The sequence below is a fragment of the Gobius niger genome (genome assembly GCF_951799975.1).
Source record: "Gobius niger genome assembly, chromosome: 9".
NCBI classification, from domain to species: domain Eukaryota; kingdom Metazoa; phylum Chordata; class Actinopteri; order Gobiiformes; family Gobiidae; genus Gobius; species Gobius niger.
In genome coordinates, this window is record NC_136860.1 from 30,658,278 (window position 1) to 30,685,223 (window position 26,946).

The window sequence follows — 26,946 nt, forward strand, 5'->3', positions numbered from 1 at the left end:
AAGACGTCAATAAAGAGCAGAAAGACAGTATCGGAGTCTTAAAGGAAAGGGCGCATCTGCTGAGTCCGAAAGACCCCGGCGTGTGAAGAGACTGCCTGATCACTCGGGGCTCTCTCTGCACGGAGGCGGGACGAGGTGCCTACTGTAATGCGATACGGACGCGCGCCCCGTTCGCCGTGCACGTGGAGAGTGTGGAGTGAGTGAGCGAGGCTGCTCTCTGTCACAAGCCCCTGCGCGGAGCGGAGAGGCAGCAGCGCAGAGAGGCACACAGGCACACGGAGAGAGAGCGAGCGGCGCGCGTTTGGCTGAGGGCGCACGGAGCGGACCGTGCACCGTGGCTTTTTCCAACGGAGAACTCACTTTTTACGCAGCGCCATTTGATGAGACTTTATTTCTTTTTTCATGCGCAAAGGGACGAGCACGCGAGACTCTGGATTCGATTGAAAATTCCACGCAAAACCCACAAAGACCCGCGGGTGCCAGTTTGGAATAATCTATCAAAGCGAGGACTAAACTGAGAATATTTGTATTTCTCTCTTGGCACTTGCTCTCCATCTCCCCGAGCTTTCTGTTCGTTTACCCCCCACACAAGGCTGCACGGCGCCCGGTGTGGACGAGTCCCCTGGTGCCCGCGCGTGTTGCAGCCGCGGGTCTGGAGGAGGACAGCGCTCTCCCCTGAAGCGCGCACCCAACACGGACCACGCTGCTTTCCAGACATGCTCAAAAGAGAAACTGGACTTGTTTTGCGCTTCATTCCGCACATCCGCACCTCTTTCACCCCCCGAGGACTGCACTGACACTTGCATTTACAAACTGAGCTGCCGAGCGCGTGATTTTCTTTCTTTTCTTTTTTTTTTTTTTTACTACGAGCCGGTGAGAGCGGCCGGCGCTGGGCTGAAGCAGGCAGCGCTTGGAGAGGGGACTTTGGGAAACAAAACAAAAAAAGGAGAGTTTTGGACCGGTGGAGTTTAAATCACAGTGCAGATATGGATTTACTTTTGTGGCTGAGTGGATGTTTGCTGGCGTGCGTCCTGTCGTCAGCCGGAGCAGAGGAAGGAGGTGAGTTTTGGACACATTTCACTCTCGGTCTCGCGGAGGTGTTAAACAGAAAGATAACAGCTCCTCGTGGAGGGGAAAAAAAAACAAAAAAACACGCACACTTGTTTTTGAGGAGTAGAGCCACACAGCACCAAGCTTTTTTTTCAAGAAACCTCATAAGAGAAGCATCACATCCAGGCGAGAATATTGTGCGTAAAACCATGGGCGATTTACTGTATCCTCTCCACCCTATTTCCATCGCAAAGCACTCCCGGTTCCACACTTCTGACGCGTGTATCTGAAGGGTTAGTTTACGTTCTATCCTCTTTCTGGACGTCCCAAGCTCATCTCACTCCCAGTCAGACGCGGGGCAGGCGGCGGCGCTTAACGCACAGATGGAAAAGTCACAAGAGCACCCAGTAAAACGCCCAGAGCGAATCTCCCTCAACTTCATCCCGTTGAAAGCACGTCTCTGTTGCGCGATGGAGAGCTCAGAATTAATTTGGAGAGCTCCTCGAGACGCATTTTGCTAATAGACTTTCTCTGTTCCTCGTAATGACAAGTGGGAGCGGTAAGTAATACCCCTTGCGGCTGTGGTGTGAAAAGTGGCGAAAAAACCGCAAGCCTCTTACGCACCCCGAGCGCGCGGTGTCAGCAACTCGTGGCGGAAACGTAATTAATCTTTTAGCGCGTTGTAATCTGATTACGACTGAGAATTTAATTGAAATAAACGCGACAGTGAGGAAGCTGCGCGACTTTGATTCCAGTCGATCACGTTTCACCCATAACAGTGATTCAAATGACGCGTCTTTGTGGTGAGTTCCATGCGCCGCTGCTGCCGCTGCTGTTTCTGCTGCGTCTCGCCTGTGTTGTTTCGCTGTTGTCACGTCGGTCCCAGCGCGCACCGGGCTCTGATCCTCAGTTTGGACGCAGGGAGGGCGCGCGCAGCTGCATGGGACCTCTCCAAAACTAACAATTTAGGTCGGAGCTTCTGTTTTTCACGAGCTTAGTTTGTGTTTCTATTGAGCCATGACGCAACAAAACAACTATTGCGAATTGTTTATACAGTGTTTGGGAAGCCTTTTTGAGAACACACGTATCCAAATATTAATGTTTTTATTTTGATTTTTAGTCAGTAATTTTCTATACTGTATTTAATCTTGCGAACACGTATATTTCGTATTACAAGAGTACTATTAGTTCATTCATAATCATCTACCACGCCAATTTATTCTGCATTCTTGACTTAGGGAGGCTATGGAGCGCCATAATATTCCCGACAATATATCGGCCGAAAAAAATCGTATCGTGATATTAGGTGATGCGATATCCGTATCGCGAGAAGCCACAATGTATCGCAACATTAATTCTTCATTTGACTGAGATCGACACATTTTATGCAAACTCAGCCAAAAACACACACGCAAAAAAGTTCAGAATGCAACATATCGTGTTAAAATGGTTTGGTAAAATATCGCAATAATATCGCAATGTAGCGCCGCCGTATCGCATCTTCAGTGTCGCGCCTGGTCTAATTTCTGATTGGGAAACAGCAGCTGAACTTAGAAACATCGACATTATTGCTATGCACATTTCTCCATTGTGTTTCTAGCTTTTGTGCTAAAGTCTATAGAGTTAGTGTAGAGACCGAATCTTGATGCAAATTTCAATTTTCTGACCCAAAATGTTTTTAAAACCCGTAAAAGTGTGAACAAATCTTAAAACAAAGGTTAGTCGTTCCTAGAGACATGAAATACATATGATCTAGAGTCACACATTGCACAGTTGTTCTCTATAAAAGAAAGTAAAGTTTAGTTTTCAGGTGTTGTTTTGTCGGAAATGTTCCCATGCGAGCTTTTCCGTCCCTGCCCTACTTCAGCCAAAAGCGTTGTTTGTTTGCCTTGTTTGAAAAAAGATCCACTTGCCGTGTGATCGTCTGCAAATCCTAACCCAGAGAGCTGTAAAACGAGCGCTATTTTGTCTTAACAGATTGGAAGCCTGCGTGTAGAAGTTTCTTATTGATTTAGGGCTTATTCGCAAGGCCTCGGCTGCAGCGCGGGGCCCGAGCGGATCTCGTGACTTGGATTGAGAGCTTCGTCTGCCAAATGTTGTTTTGAAGAAATACACTGGGAGCTTTTATTACGTCACCCGACGGTTCGAAAGGGGGGGGGGGGCTGCAGCGAGGACGAAATCTGTGGAAATTTCACCTAAGGGAAGGTTGATTTATCACATCATTAAAAAGGCACAAAAAAACAAGTGGTGAAAGACTGGAGAGCATGTGAGAGAAATGTGGACATTGAAATGGCAAATAAGGACAAAATATATGTTGTATTCCTCGACTGTTTTAAAGTAGCACATCAAAACCTAGGCTTGTCTGACCGATTTTCTACCCTGGAGGGGTAGAAGCACGGTGTCATGGTGGTTTTTTTCAATAAAAGTTTTGTCTTTCAACACAATTCAAAAGCAGATATTTATGTGGAAAACAACTTTGTGTGCTGTGGATCTAAATATAAATCCGTTTTATTGATCGTGCCCAAGGCAAGTTTTTGTTGTTAACATAACTGTGCCCTTAAAGTTGTGAAAAATGGCCATATAGTCAGTAAGAAATGCGTTATGGACCACAACTATTTTCAGTTTTCTTACATCCTTTTTCAGGTGTAGAGCCTTTAATGTGAAAGATCTTTGCCTGAAGATATAACTAAGCTGTGACGATAAAATTCAATGATTTATAAGCTTGATGTGTCTGGTAACAGGAATATGTGCTTGTTTCCACTTCCTAACAATTCGGCTGCACAAAGTCAAAGACAAAACAAACCTATGCCTGAAGTAAAAATGTGAATCAAACCCATTCCAGTAGATAGATAAACACTATAGATCTTTATTGCCATTGTACAAATTACAACAACACTCTTGAGAGGGCTTGATAAAGCTCTCATAAGCAGCGCTATAGCTACAATTCTATATACTTATCCTCTCGTCTACCCCATTCATACCAATATAATCATCAATGATAGTACAATAAGCAGAGGCCCTATTGAACCATGAGACACAGACTTTAACTCACAGTACTCAAGAAGCATTTTCCCTCTTACTTGAGTATTAGTCATTTGGTCATTACATCATTTCAAAGTTACTCTTACTTGAGTAAATATTATAGTACTGTAGTCGCCTCTGATAATAAGAGAAAGTCAAAATATATCCTTAGTTAAAGAAGAATCAGGAACACAACTGTTACTGCGCTAGGTCCAGTATTTGTTCATGAATTCAAAGTGAAATCACAGAAAGACCGCGCACCACCGCTGTCAGCTCTCCACCTGTGGCTATCCACCTCCTCCTCTCTCCCTCCCTCCCTCCTCCTCCTCTCTCCCTCTTCCTTCCTCTCTCCCTCCCTCCCTCTCCGCCCTCTCTCTCTCTCTCTCTATCCGTCTCTCTCCCTCCCTCTCTCTCTCCCTCCACTCTCTCTCCCTCCCTCCACTCGCTCCCTCCCTCTCCGCCCTCTCTCTCTCTCTATCCGTCTCTCTCCCTCCCTCTCTCTCTCCCTCCACTCTCCCTCCCTCCCTCCCTCCCTCCCGCTCTCTCTCTCTCTCCCTCCCTCCCTCTCCGCCCTCTCTCTCTCTCCCTCTCTCTCCCTCCCTCTCCCTCCCTCTCCGCCCTCTCTCTCTCTCTCTCCGTCCCTCTCTATCTCTCCCTCTCCCACCCTCTCTCTTCCTCCCTCTCTATCTCTCCCTCTCCCTCCCTCTCCGCCCTCTCTCTCTCTCTCCCTCCCTCCCTCTCCGCCCTCTCTCTCTCTCTCTCTCTCCCTCCCTCCCTCCACTCGCTCCCTCCCGCTCTCTCTCTCCCCCCCTCTCTCTCGCTCCTCTGTGCCACTGTCTAACTAGTGCACACTCCCGTTTCATCACACATATATTTCAGCGGAGGCTCTATGCAGGCAGACAGCTGGTCTAGAGTGGCCAATTAGGTCCGTTTATCTCCCTTCCAGGCGCAGCTGTGATCAAACCGAATGAAGAAACGGGATCAAACCGCACAGGCGAGAAAAAAAAAAAAAAGTATAAAAAAAAAAAAAAAAAAAATCATTCTTCCGCCGGGTTCTTCTTCTCCTCCACGACTCCTTCTCCCCTACTCTGTCTGTGATGCTTTCTCCGGTTTGTAGTCCAATTCCCTGCTCATTGTGTCTCCAAAAATACACATTACCAGCTCATTCTTCCCGGGATGACACAGCGGAGAGGAGATAGTCTACACAAGTTACGGCAGGCGCAGAAAGCTGACTGCAGTGGAAGGGCTGAAGTAACGTCTTTCCATTTGTTTTGTGTCTTACTCACTTTTACAGACACTTTAACCATACATATTACTTCACCGCTGCCATTATCTGTTTTATAGGCAGTGGAAGATATGAGACATTGAGCTGCAATGAGTAATACGGCCACTAGTAGCCGCCAAAAACAAGACGGTGCACCTTTAAACGAACTGAGCGGTGTCCAGACCGTACGGTAGTTTATGATCATCATTTGTCAAGTATTTCTCCACTTTTTAGCCTTTTTTTAGTGATGTGATGTTCAAGAACCGACCGGCTCTTTTCAACTGGTTTGAACCGGATCACCATTGTGAAAAAAGACAGCCAATTTCACCCAGAACTCCCCTTGAACGAACACAAGTATCAGCCCAAACAATGGAGCTTTTTGAACTAAAGTCAAAGCTTAATCTACTAAAAATGATTTGTCAGACAGTTGCAGCCTCTTTTTATTAGTCGTGGCGCAAGATTTTAATCACAAAAACAAAAGCCCATTGTCATTTTAGATTGTTTAAAGCTGCCTTAAGCGATGTCTTTTTGAAACGTTTTCATCAGTAGGTGGAGTAGTGAACTCTGCTCCACCACAACCCCCCTCCCCTCCCCTGGCTTCCCCCCTGTCGCCCTCACACACACTTTTTTTGTATATTTAGAACATAATAATTCCATTTAGAACTTAAGTTTACAGCACAGTACTTTTTTCCCCGCAATCCTTGAACGCCTCAGCCTCTCCTCCGGTGCTGCTTTGCTTTGTGAGGAAAGAAAAGGAGGAAATAGACCTGACAGCTCCTGTAGATATTGGATTAATAAACAAACGGACATTTCAGGTGCATCAGAGCAGCTCGGTCAGATGTTTGTCAGTTCACCATCTTTTTGTAAACTTCTGTCATAATGCTAAAGTGTTAGCCGCTAACTGTTGCTGCGTCTTCTGCTTTGAACATTTGCGATCTCTTGTTCACGTGTTTGTGTTTACATGGTGCAGGGGGCGGGGCATGTGGGGGTGAGGGGTGTGTTGGGGTTGCTGTGAGGTGATGGATCTATTATAATAAACGGGTGAGGGAGGCACGAGGTGCAGCGCTGTTCTTCTTCTACAGTCTGCTAGTGTGGCGCACATGGTGGCGCATCGAGTGGTGCTTATTGGTATTGCGCCGGTGCCGGACCAGCTTTAAAGGGGCTAGATGCAAGTTAGCCACGTTATGCTCACTACTGCCACCTCAGGTCATACGTGCAACTGCACCTTCTATATTAAGCTTGTGCATGACGGCACTTCGGACCCAAAGTAACAACTTTTTGCAGTTGTGGGGAAAGGGTCTGGGCTCATTTTACACACTAGGTCATTGTTGGATCATGTAAGAGGAGGAAAATGCATAATTTTGACATTTTTAAACTCATTTTTAAACTCATTTTTAAAGCCAAAGGTGTGCTTTTTATTGAACATGTCTTAGATATAGTGAGTTGAGTGAGATATAGTGACTGGCTGGCATGATGAAAATTTTACATAAAAAAAAGCCAGTCTTTTGAACGGCTCTTTTGAACGAACAGACCCCAAAGACTCGGCTCCCAGAAAAGAGTCGTGAATCAATCCCATCACAAGCCTTTTTCTGACAATATTTTTAATTTTTATGAGCAAAATCTTGTTTTCCTATTTGTCTTCATTTATTCAAACTTTATTTATCCAAAATAAAGCTTGGATAAACCAGGCTCTTTAGTCCTGGTTTCTGGCTCTTTAGTCCTGGTTTGTGGCTCTTTAGTCCTGGTTTCTGGCTCTTTAGTCCTTGTTTCTGGCTCTTTAGTCCTTGTTTCTGGCTCTTAAGTCCTGGTTTGTGGCTCTTTAGTCCTTGTTTCTGGCTCTTTAGTCCTTGTTTCTGGCTCTTAAGTCCTGGTTTGTGGCTCTTAAGTCCTGGTTTCTGGCTCTTAAGTCCTTGTTTCTGGCTCTTAAGTCCTGGTTTCTGGCTCTTTAGTCCTGGTTTCTGGCTCTTAAGTCCTGGTTTCTGGCTCTTTAGTCCTGGTTTCTGGCTCTTTAGTCCTTGTTTCTGGCTCTTAAGTCCTGGTTTCTGGCTCTTTAGTCCTGGTTTCTGGCTCTATAGTCCTGGTTTCTGGCTCTTAAGTCCTGGTTTCTGGCTCTTTAGTCCCGTTTCTGGCTCTTTAGTCCCGGTTTCTGGCTCTTAAGTCCTGGTTTCTGGCTCTTTAGTCCTGTTTTCTGGCTCTTTAGTCCTGGTTTCTGGCACTTTAGTCATGGTTTGTGGCTGGTTAGCATATGGTTTACCCCTGGTGTTTGGTTTTGTCCAAGTTCGACAACACTCATTCCATTATTCCCTCAAGATAGCACACAAAACGTCACATCCCTGAATCTGACAAGTTTTAAAAGCTTAAAACGCAGTGTAAAAAAGCTGCACAGAGCACCTTTAATGGCTCGCATGCGGTTATTTAGCTCAAGCTGCACGGCTGAGTGGCTCTTTCTGGCGCTCTAAGTGTCATTTCACCTCGTTGTCCTGAGGGGAACATTAAATAATTACACGTTACGCTATTGTGGATCGCGAAAGCTTTGTAGACCGCAATTAGTCATTAGTGAAACGAGTCATTCATGTCATTTTCGCACACAAAACAGTACAAAGACCATTTTTTCAGTGTTAGCCTTGGTTATAATTACTAAAAGAAGCTAACAGGCCACTATGTAAGAGATGAAAGGGAATATGACTGAAGCAAGCAGCTATCTGGCCTTTACAATGACATTTATGGCCGTCCAGGGGCAATTAGTCATGAGATGATTGACAAGCATAGAGGCTAATGTGGCTACGCTAATACGATATGATAAACAACGTGAGGGGATGATGACTTCATGCAGCTGGCTATATATAAAGACGGGACAGGGTGAGCCGCGGGATCAGCCGGTGGTGATGGGTGCAAAAGAGGGGCTCGGCTCCAATCCGTCTGGACCCATGGGTGCTAAGCTCGTTAAATCACAACCTGCTAAGTCAGAAATTACATAAGGTGTTCTGATAAAGAGTGGGGAAATACTAATAAACCCTTTCGATAAAACCATTCACACAGTTCTTGTTCTTGTTTTCGATCCCTTTCATTTCTTGGCTGAGGTCCAAACCTTTCTTCACAGCCGTATTTTGTTCTGAACATCTCAATGATTTTCCGGATGGTTTCATACGTATATTTCACAGCTTTAAGAGTGCGGAGTGACCCGGTAGTGTTCAGAGTATAAACATCCACCATGCTAGTTGTTTGTTTGCCTCAGTGCTGTTTTCCAGGTTTACAGTTTCACCTGGTGTGCAGCTTTATTTAGTTGTTTTGCCTGCAAACACAATATGCTGTGGTGTACACTGGAGGTTAACGGTTGTATTGATTTAGTTTAGTAGGTAAAGTAGAATGAGAGCGCTGGCATAATGAAGAGGGGAGAACAGGATGATGGTGGAGTTTAGAGGGAGCTGAAGGACTTAGAGGCAGGAGCACCGGAGCATTAGGGAAATGGACTCATCCAAGTGTGACACGGGAGCTGAACGAGGGCACCTCAACCTGCAACGTTCATTCAGGACAGATGACTTTGCTTAAGTAAAAAAATCAAACCCTAAAACGTTTCTGTACCGAGCAACAGAGATGATGTCTGTGGTAACATTTGTATATTTGTTATTTGAAGCATATTTGTCCAATAAGCATCGTCTTTCTATTGCCGTCTTTTGTCTCTTTTCTGATTGAGTAATGAATAAATGACGGTGGGATAAACATTGATGATTGGATTCTAAGTTTGGTGATTACACTTTAGTGACTGACACATTTCAATTGACCTGTTTGTGTGTGTGTGTTTTTTAATAGAACGGAAATGACAAGTTTGTTAGGGTGTTGTCTAAATGTTGTTTACTTTACATCAGTGGTTCTCACTTGCGAGACTTTCCCATTAAACATTTCTTTTAATATTTATGCACAGAAAAATTACAACTTGTGTCTGTTAACCTCTTAAACTCCCGCCTTAAAGTGCACTACCCCAGATCGGCTTTACCTAAATCTAAAAGCTTACAGCTAATAGGCCAGTGTAATGCCTCATTTAAAAGCTCAAACCTACAAGACTCATCTAAACTGATCTTTTTCCTCGCGTTGTCGTCACTTTTTGGCCATTTTTTCTTCATTGCTTTTTTGTCACTTTTCTGTTACTCTTTTGTTGTTTTTTGTTGCTCTTCTGTGGCATTTGTGTTGCATTTTTGTCGCTTTTTTGTCACTTTTTCACCCGTTTTTTGTCACCTTTATATTTCATTTTCTGGCTTTCTTGTTGCGTATTTGTTGCGTTTTTCGTCACACTTTTTTGTCATGTTTTCTTTTTACACTTTTTTCAAGAAGCTTTTGGATGGGGGTTAAGGGGTTAAAGTAGCTGTTGTTAAAGGTTGTTTTAATCAAAATCCCATCTTTTTTTGGCATAATTTAGTTTAGTTTAGTTTATTGAAAGGACATTACATTAAAAAGATGGCTTCACCAGATTTGGCACTATGCTAATCTCCCTTCTGTAGTCCTACACAATGAAAATTACATAACAAGATTAAGAATTACATATCAGCTGGCTTATTATTCAATTCTTATTCAACCCATTTTTCTTGAGGAAAAGGCAATATTTATTATTTATTATATTTTAAGTATAGGTCATGTTATGGCTACCCCGCTTTTTAACCTAAAGATCCCACAGGGCCTCCAAAATAATAATTCCCTCTTTTAAAAGCAGTGTGTCAAACATATTTTTTTTTAACTTAAATTATCTTGTGAAGATGATAAATAAAGGTGACAGTGGGGTGAATACTAATTTAAGAGGAACAGGCCACAATTTTTCCATACTGAGATATGTTCTTACCTGAGCTTAGACGAATTGATGTGTACCTGTCTGGTCTTTGTGCGTGCCCATGGACGAGTGTGGTCGCTTCCAACTTCACCCCCGTTTGGAGCTATAGGAATACATTAGGAGAGGCCAAATGCTAACAACATTGGTCGTTGTATGACTGAGGGCACACACAAAGACCAGACAGGTACCCAACAACTCGTCTAAGCTCAGGTAAGAACATATCTCAGTATGGAAAAACGGTGGCCTGTTCCTTTTAAGAGAAAACTTCAAACTCATGTGTTGGATATGCTTCAAACACAACTTCAAAACTTCAAACCGAACTATTGAAACACTGAGTATGATTTGTTATGTGTAAAAATTCACAAGAAACAACATTGATCTTGCTCCTGTGGTTCGCGCCTCTCTCTGTTAATGACATTTGCCTGCGCTCGGTCGCTCTGTTCCTCTGGACTCATTCGGTTTTAATTAGGCGCCGGCAGCAGGTGTTTTCCGCCAGGTTTTTCGGGATCAGGATCACTCACACCTCTCCGAGCTCTCGACGTTAAATCACACACACACAAAAACTATATTTGATTCCTTTGTTTGGTAAATGGACATCTTTTTTTTTTTGATCATTAGCGAGATAATGACTGTTTCGCTCCAATAATATGAGCCAGAAATAAACATTAAGCTAATTAGGCTCCAGAACATTTCCTTTCTCGGGCTGTAGATGGAGTTTTTGAAAGGGCATCGCATTGATCCCCGTTTCAGGCTTTAGCTTTTAGTCAGTGCTAGCGCTAGTGCTGGGTTTTACTCGTAAAACGTCGGAAAATAAACATGAAAATCGGACCTTGGCCGTACTCCTAATCCGCACTGTAAAGAAAATGAAAGGGAAAATAGGAAAGGACAATTAGCGGGTCCGGCGGTGGGGACTAATTACAGTTATCATGTCATTAGTAAACTGTTAGCATGCTAGTATCTTTGCCAACCACCGCTAATGAAGCCAGTAATTAGCCCGTGCCCGCTGTGAGAGAGCGCTCGCTGCAATAATGTCCGTGCAAAAGGAGCATCAAGCACCGGCTGTCCCCTCTGGAGCGCCGCTCGAGAGGCTACAGGTTGTTTTCCTCCTATTTTTTTCTAGCCATTCGTCAAGCTAACCCACAAAATGTAAGCTACTGCTAATGTCTGTGCTCTCGGGATGTCTAGCCTTTGTTGTCGGGAAAGTCTAGAACAAGCGTTTCCCTGATTGAATCATGCTTCAGTGCGAACTTGATTTACTCCCCGCAAAAAAACTTTTCTAAGACCTCACGAAGACGGTATGCTTTGTTGTTTGTCCAAGGAGATAATCGCAGCGTTCACACTTTCTTAATTGCATCCATTGAAACTGAATTTAGACGCAACGGCGAGTGCTTTTGCTGCCCTATACCCACTTCTCCTGTCTAGTTTGCAGTTGTGCGCTGAGGAAAATGGCCCCTCTGTCTGCAGGGGCCACAGGTTGTTTTCTCCTTTTCTCCTCCGTCACAGCGAATCAAAGCAGTGTTTCCCTATTTCCACGCCTGGAAGACCTCCGCTTTTACAACTACTCCGTCTGTCTCCGCCGGATAATACCTACCTCACATCTTTTCTCTCGGCCCGTTACGGTTCGGGGAAATCTCCTTAGGTTGGCTCTTTGTGTTTTTGGGAGACTGTGTTAATCCCTGTTTTTCTCGCCCCTTGTTCCTCGCCTTCAAATCCATCCATCTGGCTTTTGTGAGACGTGGCGCTCAGACAAGTCCCCGTGTAAATAAACAGGGCTCTGAAAGTGAAACTCCACCGCGCAAAAAAGAAATAACACAAATTGTTGGTGTGTAATTTCATACTTGATTTGGCGGCGATGAAAGCAGCCGCTGGGAATGGTGGGAAACACTGATGTAAACCATTTTGGAACATCAAAATATCGTGATGGCCCAAATGAGCAGGAGACTGTTGTTGCTCCAAAGATAATGCAATGGAGTACTCCGTCAACATCATCGGAAATGTTTTGTTTCTTGCTTTCAATTCTTCCTCTGATGGACTAAATTGGAGCGTTGCATTCATTTTCCGCCAAGATCTTGTATTGATGACTGGGGAGAGCGTGACCACTGTGCAAAGCCTTCTCCATCACATCCTAAAGATTATCAATGGGGTTAAGATCTGGACTCTAGTGGCCAATCTTTCACAATGTGAGCCTCATGAATCCTGGTGTTGTCATCTTGGAATAGGCCGTTGCTAGCAGGGAAGACGAAATCCACTGATGGAACAACCTGGTCGTTCAGGATGTTTTGTTCCTCAGCTGAGCTCATTCTTTAAAGGGCGAAGAATGAGAGCATTCAAGGCGCAACAGTGTCGCAGATATTAGAGCGGGTCGTCTTGTGTTCAGAGTGTCAGTGGTTTCTTGGGCAAGACACTTCACCAACCTTACCTCCAGTGTTTGACTCCGATGTATGAATGAGAGGGTGAATAGGTAAGTGGTTTCTTGATGTAAAGCCCTTTGAGTGCCTATTGAAGATAGAAAAGTGACCATATACCAATTGTTAACCATTCGGGCACAAAGTGTTGAAGAACCTAGACCTGACCAACTACTGCAACCCCAGATCAGAACAGTTAGTTGAATCCAGGTACCGAGGGGGGCAGCTGTTGGAGCTGCCCAAATCACATTGCATCAGCCCCTTATGGCTCCTCCTGCAGGTGGTGGGTCCACGGAAGGACGGCCTCACGATGCAAACCGGGCCTGTTGGTCTCTTATAAGGGGCTTCTGAACCGCTCTTTGTCCAACCCATCACCTAGGACCAGTTTGCCATGGGAGAGAAGCCCCCGACCACAGAGCCCCCAGGATCATTCGGGTGCTCAAACTCCTCCACCACTTTAAGGTGGTGGTTCCAGAAGGGGTTGTACCATTCAATTATAAAGAAACACTTTTGTCTTGCATTAGTATTTTGTTCATTCGTTTTTCTGAGAGTATAACTAGTAGGACTTTTGACTATGAGTATACTTTTTTTTTTTCGTTATGGTAAATGGACTCAACTTATATACAGCAAGGAACCAGTCACCCATTCACCCTCACATTCATACACCAATGTATGCAGACACTGGAGGCAAGGTGGGTGAAGTGTCTTGCCCAAGGACACAACGACAGTGGGCACCTGCGGGAGCTGGGATTTGAACCCCCGAACTTCTGATCCCAAGACAGCCCAACTGCACCACTGTCGCCACCCTGTAATTGCCATTGTCCCATCCAAGTTTGTCATTTAGACCAATGGATACCTTTGGCTTGCACTTAATGTGAAGAGCATGCACTTCTACTTCATCCCAGTCCAGTCGCTGACATTGCTACTCTCCACTTCTAGAACATCTTAGGTTCGGTATAAAGTTTGACATCTTATTTTCCCTTGGACTATCTCTCTTGTGAGTCGCACAGTTCATCCTCAACTTTCAGAAGCACGTCCACACTGTTCAGCTTTGCTCTTCTGCTCAGTCTTACCTTTTTGTTTTGCCAAGGCTCTATTTCCTCTTTCCCCTTTTCCCTCCAGCTCTAGTTTTCCACTGAGATTTAATGCAAGGCACCTGGTGTAGAGCACAGCCCCACCTGCCTATGTGCGCACTTGAGCTGCTGACTTTCTCCTTCTCGTCTGATGGGAGACACATGTTCTGGCTCTGCTCCTCTTTGTCTTTTATTTCCTCCCTTTCTATAATACAATTCCTGAGGTTTTCCAGGTTTTTTGGTGACTAAAAGCTCCTTGGTTTTCCTCCAAAGAAGACATCGCAGCCTGTTATTTGCAATGTTCCTTGTATTCCCAGAGTAACAGAGGGAAGCGAGCTACAGCGGCATCTGTTTTTGAGAGGCGCCTTAAGGAAACAATATGAGAGCTTGTGCGAAAGGAAATGTGAAGTTTGTCCATGTTTTAAACAGGCTATTGACAATGACGCGAGGCTATTCTTGAGATGTGGGTCACTGATTGGGAACAAGATCCGCCAAAATCAACTATTCTCTTCCCTTGGGGTTTTGGTTTTAGATAATGGGGCGTTGATTTTGCAGATAAACTTTACTTTGGATTGGTTTAGTGTGGAAAATACTAGAGTGTAATAGTCTACTACAAACTGCCTTACAAATGAGTTATCAGTAATGGTATCAATTAAGTTTTTATGTAACGAAATGCCTGCTTTCCATATCATTTGACAAAATAAAAGCATGGTCTATAGGGTTACCAACTGTTGTGAAAGTGAAGTGGATTTCACACATTTTGTTTTGTTTGTACTAAATTGGAGAGCTTAACATTGTAGTTTCACATTTTTAGACTTAAAATAATATGCACCTATAGGCCTGGACAATATATGACTTAATAACTACTTAACAGTGAATAAGAACTATTCATTTTGAGCTAAGCATTCATTTTGAATTGTTCATGATGAATTAAAGAAGAACTAAGTAACGTGTTTACCTTATACATCCTTTTCGTAGTCCCTATTACAAGTGTTAATGGGATGATTGGGGGGTGTCTTTCATCTCCCTCCTGGTGTCTCTGGCCAGAAAACCACCCTTGCAACTTCCCTGCTTCCGGGTCTGAGGCGCAATACACACTAATAGAATCACGAAGAAGAAGCTACCAGGCTAGCGGGCAAAGCTAACTCCGGGCTAGCGCCACTTAAACAGTATTTTACAGTTCAAGTGAAAAAAAAAAGATCTCCATTGTGTAATTGGATGTACAATATCCCTCTTTCCCTTTGTCTTTTCTGTCAGCGTAGTATTTACTCTCACGGACGATTAATGAGTAAAAAAACGCAACATGCAGTGGCGCTTATGGCCTCTAGGGGCATGAGATACGTTAAGCTTTAAGTGTTAAAGCATCATTTACTAAGGCTGAACAAGGTGAAGTTATTATTAAGTGTTTGCAAGTTCAGTATTAGTCACGGTTTTCCTGATTTAATTCCATTCAGCCTTGTTTTGTTCCTGATTTTGCTGAAGTCAATTGCTTAATGTACAGTGTTGATATGGCAGTTTTTGTCATATCTTAACCCTGATTATGTACAGATAACAGGTTTAGGTTTGAATAGGTTAAATAAGTTTTTGTGCAACACCTGAGGACAAAACAAAAAACAAAAAACCCTATAGTTTTATATAGATAGTTAATGCTATAAGGCTAAATGTTCCCCCTGCACTTTTGTACCAGTGTCAGTAATCAGTTTACATTCAAAGTGCAGCAGGACTTGAATCTATTTGCTCAGCTATTTACAAATCCAATTCTGTCCAATTGCAGCGCACGCTCTAAAACGTTAGACTCTGGGATCTAATTGTACACTTTCGGGGAAAAATTAAGTTGCGAGTGAACCAGGTCAGGACATTTGCATTTAGGGCCGACAAACATGCTAACAAACCTGGCGCCGGTGGTGTTTTCAGTTCAGCGGATTCTTGTGATTCCTGTTATTTTCACGTGTGTGCGCGTCCACACGGGGGGAGGGAGGTACATGCAGCTTGCACATGTGGGGAAAGTGCTGAATAGGTGTTATCAGGATGCAATACTAAACGTGTCAGAGAGTCATAAATAATGTAGCGCGACCTGTCTACTATCCCCCTGCTCTGCTAAGCACCGTTTAGCGCCGCTTATCGTGTGCGAGCGTGTGTGGTCGGCTACCGTGAAGACAGATAAGCGGCCAGCATTTACATTTGTCACGAATGTGTGGCCGAAATGCATTATTCCCCATCATGCAGAGTGTTTCTCCCTTTACAGAAACAAATGTCTAATATCACTTGTAATAAGGCGAGGCAGGCTGTAATGTCCGGAAAATGTATCTTCTGCGTTTGACCCATTTTTCAAATCAACTTATGGCCGGGATCTCCAACCAGCGCCTCGGGAGCTCCTCATAGCTCTACAGCCCTTTCTTGGGAGCTCGCCGAAGGCTTTCCACATTTCTACACGCGCTTCATAAATCCCATTTTAGAGGCATAGATACGGACGGCGTCTCTGGAGTCGCCCATAATGGTCATGTTTGAAGCAGAGGGGGTAAACAAAGAATGATAAACATCTAAACTTTCTACTATTACTCCAAAACTACTTTAACAAATGCTGAATTATGAATATAGTTTTCTACCCAATAGAAATACAAAGACATGGAGAGGAGCAAAGTGCTTCAACAGCCCATAAATACATAAATAATGGAGAATGCTGACATGACGCTTCATGCTACATGCTAACGCTAGCATTTTTTTTCACTTCTACTAAACAATCTGCTTTGAAAAAACATCGAAATGGACCCGATTTAGAATTGACTTTATTTGTGTGTGAGAAATAAGTCTACATTCCTTCCGGAATTGTAAGTCTTAGCCTGACCATTATAGGTAGGTTCTTGTGAGTATAGGGGCAATGGCTGCCAGAGAAATGTCTATTCTAGCTCGCTTACTGGACATAAAAGGCCTATACCTGTTTTTTTTTTTGTGAGTGTGAATTTAACTCATTCCTAACTTTCCTAACATTTGTCTAACATCCCAGTTTATAAGCAGGATTCACTGCATTCAGTATCAATAAAAAGGCTTAGATTCAAAAGTCTTATTTTTCTGCTTTTACATAATACTGAAGGACAAAGCAAATTTCATTCCATTACTCAAAATCCCAGGGCCTTTAAGTGTCTGACTACTCTTCTGATGCAAAACCTGGAGCTTGCAGTTTAAGGCAAGCTCTATTTTTTATTGTTGAAACCTGGGGCTTCCACGACAATACTATATATTGACTCATCGTTCAATAAACGACATACACACAATACATACAATATTTATCGTCTGTACATTTATTTGCATTTTCGTCCATTTTTTTTTATGTTGTGCTTTATTTTTTACCCAAAGCAAGCAGTGTTGCATTGTATTTCATATTTATTGTAGGATATTTTATGAGCAAGAACATTTTGAACAGAGCTTTTTCTGTCATTTTTAAGCTTAAGAGTTAGTTTCTGAGGCATAAAATGGTCTTCCGCCTTTTTTATCGCGATATTTTCCTTCTTTGATATATAAAACTTCAAATTTTGTTATCGCGACAATAAACCTATAGCTATAGCAAATTTAAAAATGTTGTGAGCCTAAACACAAAACAGCCCGGTTATTTTTGTTGGTCTGGCTTCGGCGAGTTAGCGTGTTTTTGGAAATCCATCAACTCCCAGATACTGGAAGCAGCAGGATGCTACAAAAGCATATGTTGACACTTGAACCCTGAAGAGCCTAGCGTAGCATCGATGCTACGCACACACGCTCCGCAAGACATTAACCGCCTGTGAGACCGAGCTTTAAATAGTACACGTGGGCTGTGAAATCCCTTACATCCACATGAGGTAATGTATTCATAACTCAATACTCAGCAATGATACTGCCCGGAGCTTACAGCGCATTTTATTACCACAGTGATACATGTTTGACTAATTGGCCATTTGGCGACGTCAAACAGAGTGAGGAGAGACGGCTATACTTAGTGGTGAGTGTTAATTATGGAGTTTTTTTGTCCCTCAGAATATTGAACAAAAATGAGTTCGCCGACCTCACTGCTCTGCTTGGAGCGTGAAGAGGCAGAAGCTCACGAAGGGAGACATTTGCAAATCGGCATCGGAGTCTTGAGATAAACCCAGTAGTTTTTACAGGGAGCCGGTGCAAGTAGGTTTGGGGTAGGCAATGTCAGGCCCGGTGGACAAATCCGGGCTCCTGGAAAAAGTAAGAGTCCACAGCGGAACATGCACAAGCAAACAAGAAGCGGAGTAAACCAATCAGCGAATCAGGCACCCACCCAGACTGACCATGTATAAAATATGCAGAGAGGTATCATTCTGGATGCCAGGCCACAAATCCGGCCCTTCAACATAGAATCTCTGGCCCCCAAAATGTATTTTGAGAAGTACATCTTTAAAACCTGAGATTAAATTCCTTTTAAATCAGACAGAGCGCTGAAAATATCATATACTTTAAGCCAGGGGTGTCCAAACTTTTTTCATCGAGGGCCACATTTTGAGGTTTGTACGGCATTGAGGGCCACAAACCGGTGGTCAGCACGGGGAAACATTCAACTGGATGCATTTATGAGAAGTTTGACAGTGCCTCACACCAGGGGCGGATCTAGAGGGGTGGCACGGGGCTAGTAAAGGTCTAGCCACCCCAGCTGCCACCCCATTGATCTCAGCCAGGCTTTGCCCTTGTCTGGAACTGTTTAAATTCTAGTGTAGTCGTCAATCTGGCACTTTATAAATGCATTGTTTCGAGGGCTAGTTGCAATCCAGATGTTCAAAACCTGATTCATTTAATAGTTTTTTTTGGCCTGTATGTGTAATGTCTCACATCTGCTCTAGAAGCTACTTGGGTGCTTACAGAGGCTCAATCTCAGTTAGGAATAAGATTTATAACACCTTTAGAGCTAAATAAGGAGCCAAGTGCAAACTCCTGTGGCCCCAAGATCATGATATTGTCTTGTTTTATTTTTTTTGTAAGAAACCCCCTACTTGAATTATAAACAATGCTACTATTTAACAGAAAAATTGCCTTGTCATCAAGCAAAACCTCCGCTACAAACATTCGACATTGTAAAATGTGTTGCCACCCCAGAAATGATCCCTGACCCTGCTTGCCACCCTGTGATTTTTTTTCTAGATCCGCCCCTGCCTCACACCTTTATTTAGACTTGGAAGCTTAACGCTAATATTAGTTTTTGAAGCTATAGTTGGGTACAGTGATTACATTTGCAGTAAAAAGTACCATCTCTGGTGATAAGCGCAAATTCAACAAGAACCTTGGCACCACTGCGAGTGTTTTGACGATGAAGAAAATCCGCTCCAAAAAACAAACAAAAGCCTACCCCTGAAGAAGCCATCAGCCCATCCTCTGTTTGAAATGGTCATTATTTCAATACTTGCTGTACAACATCAGAAGCTGCAGGAATCGGGACATAAACAAGACACACATAAGGGCTTGTTTATACGAAAGACTTTATGCAAAAATGTCGGCATGCTTTCATTTCGAAACAACCAGGGACAGGACAGTATAAGTTCAGTAGGGTTTTTTTTTATTATAAGAAATCCCAAACAGCTTTTTCATTCATTCCGGCTGGATCCCTTTGAGCCCCTCTGAAGCATTAACCCGTTTGATCGCGCCTGACGTGAGAATTTTACAAACTCAGCACCTCCAGCTCCGACACACAAAGCCCATAAAGGAGCAGTGAGTGGTGCGGGTCAAGACGCTGTCAGGGGAAAAATGGGTTAGTAGCACTGTGAATTTAAAATAGTATCATGTAGCTGCCTTTATGCTGATGCCTTTTATGCTGAGATGCTCCTTCTGACAATGTTCAAGCTCACCTCATCTCAAAAGGTGCAGAGCTGGCAACGAGAGTGAGATGTTAGCTTGAACAAAATAAGAATTGCATATTGAGGATACTTATGTGTGTGAAATGTAGCTACGTTATGTAATGTGTAGTCTATTTTTTAAATGTCTGTGTCCCTTTTCTCACCAATTTACATGACGCTGCCAAAAAATTTGAGTCCGGTTTCCTAGTTTTTTGGATTACAATGTTTTGTGACATATTGCTATCACTGTGTTTTGGGTATCGGCTTAAAAACACAACTTTTACCACCTAAATCTACATGCTGTATGCCATTTTAAAGCTAAGAACTTGGAGAATTCAATCGCTGATTTAGTTTAACCTCTGCAAATGTATTTCAGATCGCCGCGCAAAAGGCCGCGCTAGCAATAACATGCTAAAGCTAGCGAAAACTAATCAAGGCTGGGTCAGAAACTATGATAGAAATACCTAAAGAAGCCTAATACAATAAAATAACCACAGCTGAAGCCAAGTTTTTTAGTAAATAGCTGATCTCACATATTTGTAATGATCAGATCACTTTATGTGAGTTGTTTGTATTAATGTAATGTACCCAAGGATAATTAAAAGTCCAGTGATCCTTTATCAATAGATATATAATTGATCTGTAATATCATGACAATAAAATATGACTTTATTGATCTTAAAATGGAGAAAAGAGAAAGTCACTTTCAAGAATGTCTCTTGGTATCGGTAAATATCGGATATCGGCAGATACTCAAACCCCACGATCGGTATCGGTAGCAAAAAATCGGTGAATCCCTTGTAAAACTGCAATGAGCACCAATGACAACTATCCAAATCTGCAAAAGAAGAAAGGTTGGAGGAATCAGAAGAAACCGTTAACAATAACATTCACAAACACTGTGTCTAACAAAAATGTGCCGTGCAGTGGATCGATGACACCTTTCCAAAGCTGTATTCCAAGTTGTGAAGACTCCGTGACTGTGCAGCTCTCGCAGCACCTGCCCGTGCAATATCTGAACCTTATTCATCAGATCTGCTGCTCTTTCTGTCCGACAGGAGAGAGGCGAGTGTGAAGTGAGAGGAGAGAAAGACGAATGATCTCTGCCTCCGAAGCGATATTAAACACAGCCGGATAAAACCACGCCTGTTGCACACCACACTCAGGGCGCTCTCTCTGCCATTTCAGAGCATAATTACTAGCTTCAGATGGCTAATGAAAGAGAAATGGCACTGGCATTAGATTGTATTATTGCTTGATTATATGTTTCAGGTATGTTTGCCATGAAAAGCCAGTTGAAGTGACTTGTTTAATAAGTCTGTAATCGGCAGATACATCTCCTGGACCATGCTCGCTCACACATAAGCCCTGTGCTAAAAGTGGTGCTTGGCTTGGGCCGCTGCGAGATTCCTGAGTGGTTAAACGCTAATCCAGGTGGTGCTGAGATGAAATGCGTCTGGCCCGGGTTGGTCCGCGGCGGCTGCGGTAACTCGACTCCCGCGGCGCAGGATCGGCGCGAGGGAGATTGGAACGCGGAGCGGTGGAGATGGGCAGGACTGCTCAGCTCGCAGCGGGACGGCGCACAGAGGAGCGCAGACGCAAGCCAGGGAGGCGACCAGGGGCTAGCGCTAATTGTTTACAGACAGTGAGGAGGAGATGGCGCTTTGTGCTGCCAGATGTCACTCAATTCACCGCGTGAGAGTAAACCTGGCAACCGGTTCAAACTTTTGACAAACCTCGGTCCTGCATGTTTAGACCAATCTGGGAAATGAAAAGAATCTGTTAGCGAAGGCTCTGGCAGGTGGGAGTAGGATCGTTTTGAGAAGGGGTGTAGCACAAAATTGAGGGGCCTGGGCGCAAACCATTTTGTTCTGTCCATACCGCGCATTCGTATCATAATTTCCAACAATAAACAGGCTTTTAAAATGTCCTTCTCTGCTCTGGGTTAGGGTTGCAGTAAAGTCCCCTTTACTGCAGTCCAACATCCCTGCCATGGGCTATATGCATACTTGCGTGACTTCAGAGAAGATCCTCAGGAGGTGATGCTCTTCCTGTATCGTTATTTCTCCATGAGTTAGTTAGTTACAGCGTCTTATCAGAAAAGAAAAAGGTCATGACAGGCAGTGAGTAACGGACAGTCACAGCAACATGTTAGCAAGCAAATAATTCACTGTCGGATACTTCCATGCTCATCACAGTAGGCTTCTTTGGTCTTGAAGCTAATGGCTAATGGCAATAATCCTTATTGGGGAAATAGCGAGAGAGGAAGAGAGCCTCGGAAGTCAAAGAGCCTCGGAAGTCAAAGAGCCTCGGAAGTCATAGAGCCTCGGAAGTCATAGAGTCTCGGAAGTCATAGAAGCTCGGAAGTCATAGAGCCTCGGAAGTCAAAGAGCCTCGGAAGTCAAAGAGCCTCGGAAGTCAAAGAGCCTCGGAAGTCATAGAACCTTGGAAGTCATAGAGCCTCGAAGGTCATAGAGTCTCGGAAGTCAAAGAGCCTCGGAAGTCATAGAACCTCGGAAGTCATAAAACCTCGGAAGTCATAGAGCCTTGGAAGTCACAGAGCCTCGGAAGTCATAGAGCCTCCGAAGTCATAGAGCATGTATCTCACAAGTTTTCTTATTGTGCTGCTTTGTGCTGTCTGCCATTATAGTTTGTGCAATAGAAATACTGCAGGCTAACGTAGAAGAAGAGTCTCAGTGCATCAAGTATTTGTCTGCTCGGTTTTCTTGCTTCACTGTTTTCAGAGAAAGCTGTAAAGGCACGGTAAATCTCATCGTAGATGTTTTGACGTCAAGAATCGTAATGTGTCTTTGATGCTCGACTACATCAACTTTCATGGCTTGAAAATGCAAGGAAAACGGGCAGTGCAGTTTCAAAATTGATCTCAATGAACAAGTAAAGCTATCAGATAATCTCTCGAGAAAAGCCTTTGTCCCTCCACTGGCCGTGCATATTTTAGCCCGATCTCCCTTGTGTTAGCCTCATGTGAATTTTACTTGTGTGTGCGGCCATGGGAGAGGGAGCGCGGGGACGTTGCTGCGTGTGGGCCCTCCGCAGAGTTGGTTTACAGTAGCCCCGACTATTTATAGCGAGGAGGAGACATGAACTGTTCTGCTGAGTAGTTTGCCTTGGCCATGGCACCAGCTCAGCACAGCAGCAGTAAACACAAGCGTCATGGCCCAGGGAAGACACAGGACACTCGTCTCTTTATACGTTTGTTCAGCGCAGAATTGACACGAAAGACCTCGAAATGTGCTTGTTGTTGTTTGTTAACCTCGCTGCTAAATCGGATGCTTTTTGTTGAGTTTTAGAGCAATGCCCCCCGACCCCTCCTCCTACTCCGAGTCCAGTCTGCGCAGTCATCATGCAAGCGGATATGTTTTCCCTTTGGCCATGCACAATTTGATAGGCCGTCTACGATTTATGGTCTCCAAATCTCCAAATAAACAAATGTAACCAATGTGAAACCCGAGCTGCTTTCGAAGCTTTAAGGCAGTTCTCACGTCAAGCAGTATTTGCCGTCCAGCGAATTGTAGCGTCCTGTTCCAGCTTAGCAACGCTTGTATTTATGTATCACACCATAATAACAGACTGTTAGCATGTTAGCTGGTGCAGAGTATTTTTATCATGCAAAAAGTCTTTTAACCTCCTACCTTAACCAAGCTTACCCAAATCTAAAAGCTTCTTACAGCCTATATGTTTGTTAAGTGATGACGTCACAGCTCTACTTCCGAGGTTGTAGATGTGTGAGAAACTACAACAAACTTTCAACAGAAAGTTACTGAACATACTTGTTTATCAGGCCCAGTAGCCAAAAATGCTGCACCCACTGCTTTTAAAGTAATATTTACCAAAATCGGTACTTCCGGTTTAGCGGAGATAAAAGCTAACGGTGCAGCAGCTACGCTAACCCCGGAAGGAACGACTTTAGTAAATAAAGTCGTGACGTCACACTAAACAAACGTATAGACCAGTGTAACGCCTCATTTAAAAACTTTTTTGTCGCCGCTTTTATGACACATCTTTAAAGAGTTTTTCTTCTCTCTTTTTTGTCGTGTTTTTGATGCTTTCTGTTGCTTTTTCATCGCTTTTTTTCGTCGCTTTTCTTAGGCTTTTTCGTCACTTTTTTCTTGCTCTTTCATCACGTTTTTGTTGCATTTCCGGCACTGTTTTGTCTTTTGTTGCTTTTTGGTGGCTTTTTAGACACTTCTATGTCGCTCTTTTGTCGATTTTTTTTGACATTTTTTTGTCGGTAAAGCCGAACTGGAGAAATGGGCTAATTTCAGGTGCCGGTTAAGAGGTTAACTGTTGTCAAAAACACTTGAAGCTTCATTCAACACCTTTCAATGATCAGAACCTATTACATTTGATTGTTTCTTCCTCTGCTTTTGAAGTAATTTGTTTTGTATTTCCTGTCTTTTCTCTGCATCAACATCATTTAAAAATTTATATTATATAAAAAAATGTTTTGAATCATGCGTGTAATGTCCATTTTAACGTATGTAGGACTTTTTCAGTACTTCACAACGCACATATTGTGAGCAATTTGTGCTTCTAAATCTTTTCCTTCAAGCTGCTACAACTTCAGGCTATAATGAAATGTTCTTATAGTCAGCTATACCGATGCTTATCTCTGTTAAGCGAGCAGCTGACATTCGCAGATGCTGTTTTTATTAAAAGCGTCTTGTTTGGTAGAAAACATTTTTTATTGACTCTGCCGCCTGGATAAAAATAGCATTTCCCCCTCTTATTCGCTATTTTAGGTCATTTACGAGCCTAGACTGTCACTCATGATGCATCAACGGCTTTAACAAAGTTCCTTGTCAAACCCGCACTTAACAAGAGAGTATGGGAGTCAATCAATTACTATGGCAGCCCACGATGTGCACAATACACTCTATACATGCAGTACACTGAAGTACGGTGTAGTATTTTGCTTCTGGGTGTTGCCGTCGCCGTGGGTTACTCATCAATGTCATGCTATGCAGTTGCAGCGGTGAATAATGCCTTTGTACAGGACGTGACACAGACGTATGGCCAAAGACAAGTGGGTCCGCTCCGTGACAGTATCTGGACTCTATAAGATGTTGATGTCCATTCGTGAAAGTATGTGTCATGCTTTCCGGGTCAAAATGGACTCTTTATATACGTCTCGATGCAGGGGTGAACTTTGACCCATCATCCAACATGCGCTCTCCAAACACAGATTGCATTGTGGGTCGGATGTTGGAAAACTTGGAGCTTATCTGCCTTTTTATCTGTGCGGCGCAATGCCACATTAGGCCAGAGATAACTGTATTTCCGTGCATCTTTCTTCTTTTCAAGTGGCCATTATTGCTCTGAGCCAATAGTTAAATGTCTATACTGATTTATTCAGTTCATCGTTGTGTTCATTTTGATTTAATTTTGTCCTTCAGACGAAATTGGAATTTAATTTTAGTCAAGATTTAGTCAAATAATTTTCTTACATTTGAGTCTAGTTTTAGTCGACTTGAATTGCATTTATGGTATGGTTTTAATTTAGACAGGGACAGTGCACAATTTAACATTGACCAAATGCTATTTTTTACCTGTAGTCCCTGGGCATTTAAATATATGATTAATTTAGTCAACTTTACATTAATAATATTTAGTATAATCTTATTTAATTAAGGTCCTCTGCTTCATGTTTGTTCCCCCACATGGACAGGCATGTCCTTGTAGCCGTGGATTGAAATGATACACTGCAAAAAGTAAATAACTAAATGTGTTTAAATTTCTAAATTTGAGCATAATAGTCCAAATTTAAATTGTTTTGACTATGTATGACGATGTATTTGGGCATTTGCTCGAGATTATTTAACTATTTAAGTTCTGAGATTCGTTTCAATAAATGTTGTGATTGTTTCAAGTAATTTTCCTCTACCAATGGCGTAAGAACATTAGTCTTATCCCATTGGCAGTTTTTACTGTCTTAAGCGAGATTGCCTTAGAACTAGTCTGAAATGCCATCAAACTAGCAAAGTTGAGAGTGACAAATGCTCAAAACAAGTTACATTTCCTCAATACAAGTTGTTTAAGCCAATGCTTGATATTTACTTTTGTAGTGTATGAAGTTCTTTTAAACTGTCATTGGAAGTTTTGATGATTTTAGTCTTGTGTTTTCATTTTTATACAGTTAAAATTTAGTCAACGAAACATATCTAGGCATTTTAGTCACAGTTTTAGTCTCATAAACAACTTTTAGTTATAGTCTCATTTTAGTCAGGGAAAAGAAACATTACTGTTGCCATGGCAATTCAACACTGTCAAAAGTCATTATAAGGGTATAGGTTTTGTCTTATCTATGCCAATCAAAAGTTGTACATTAGGGTCCCAGACTTCCCTGAAAATCCTTAATTTTGTAAAAAAAAAAAAAAGTATGCTAAAAGCTGAAGTGTGTTCTCTTTGTTGGTTGTAATCCAAAATCCAACACTGCTTGTGCTGTAGTATTCATGTTTGTTTGCTTTTTCTCTGTCTTTTTCCACACAGCCTCGGAACCATGTGGGGGCTACCTCGATGCCAGCCAGGCGGGCTACATCACCACCCCCGGGTACCCCCTGGAGTACCCGCCTCACCAGAACTGTCGCTGGGTCATCACCGCGCCGGAGCCCCTGCAACGAATCGTCCTCAACTTTAACCCACACTTTGAGATCGAAAAGCTGGACTGCAGGTAAGACCTTCAGACACTACACTCCCGTGATGCTTTACTGCTTCCTTTTGCCTGGTGTTTTTATTCCCCTCCTCACACAAAGAAAATATAAGCTTTGGTTTGAAATATATATTTTTTCTTTCTATTATGTTGGACGTTTTTTGGGCAGGCTCCATCCCACTCTCCTCCTGTTCCTCTGGCTCGGTCTCTCTCATAATAATCTCTCTGGGACCTCCCCCTGGTCCCCTGCCTCTAATTATCAAAGTCTAATTACAACACATTACTGTTCCAGGACGCTTTCACACTTCACAAGATTTAACCGAGATTACAGGATTTGGTGTCCATCATTTGGGCTTCTTGGCGGCGTGATTCAGTCGCTCGGAGAAAGGGAGTGATTAGACGCGAGGAGAGTGTGGATCAAAGGCGCAGGAGGAGAGTGTGGGGCTGCAGGGAGGGCTGAGCGATTTCGGTGGAACACAGTATATGTCGCAATTGTGATTAATGCAACCCGAAATCAAGATGAGATCACACACAGTTAAAGTTTTAACCTCTTAACCCCCGCCTGAACTGAACAGATTCTTTCCAGTTTGGCTTTACCCAGATCTAAAAGCTTCTTCGAATAAAAAGGTCAAAATAGCGACATATATGAGACGAAAACAAGGGCGTGGTTTGTCTTGATATGGTTCCGGTAACTACGGTAACCTGGTCTGGACTCGGTCCGTCGTCTGTGGTTTGGCTTGGATCTAAATTTTCGTTCCAGTAATCGAGGTAACCTGGCCTGGGCTTTACCAGGCTTCTGTGGTTTACCTGGATCTGGTTTTG

The 26,946-nt window shown here is 43.2% G+C and overlaps 1 protein-coding gene across 2 annotated transcripts in view; it reads left to right on the plus strand.

The window, feature by feature from the left end:
- Window positions 1-694: 694 nt before the first annotated feature.
- The window catches only part of LOC306968102 (neuropilin-2-like), a 205,034-nt gene continuing 178,782 nt past the window's right edge, over window positions 695-26,946 (plus strand). For both annotated transcript variants that reach the window (XM_079563393.1, XM_079563394.1), the window contains exons 1-2: window positions 695-1,059; window positions 25,965-26,145. In XM_079563393.1, coding sequence (XP_079419519.1) covers window positions 987-1,059; window positions 25,965-26,145 — 254 coding nt within the window. In that variant the 5' untranslated portion in view covers window positions 695-986. The remainder of the gene's footprint in view (window positions 1,060-25,964; window positions 26,146-26,946) is intronic.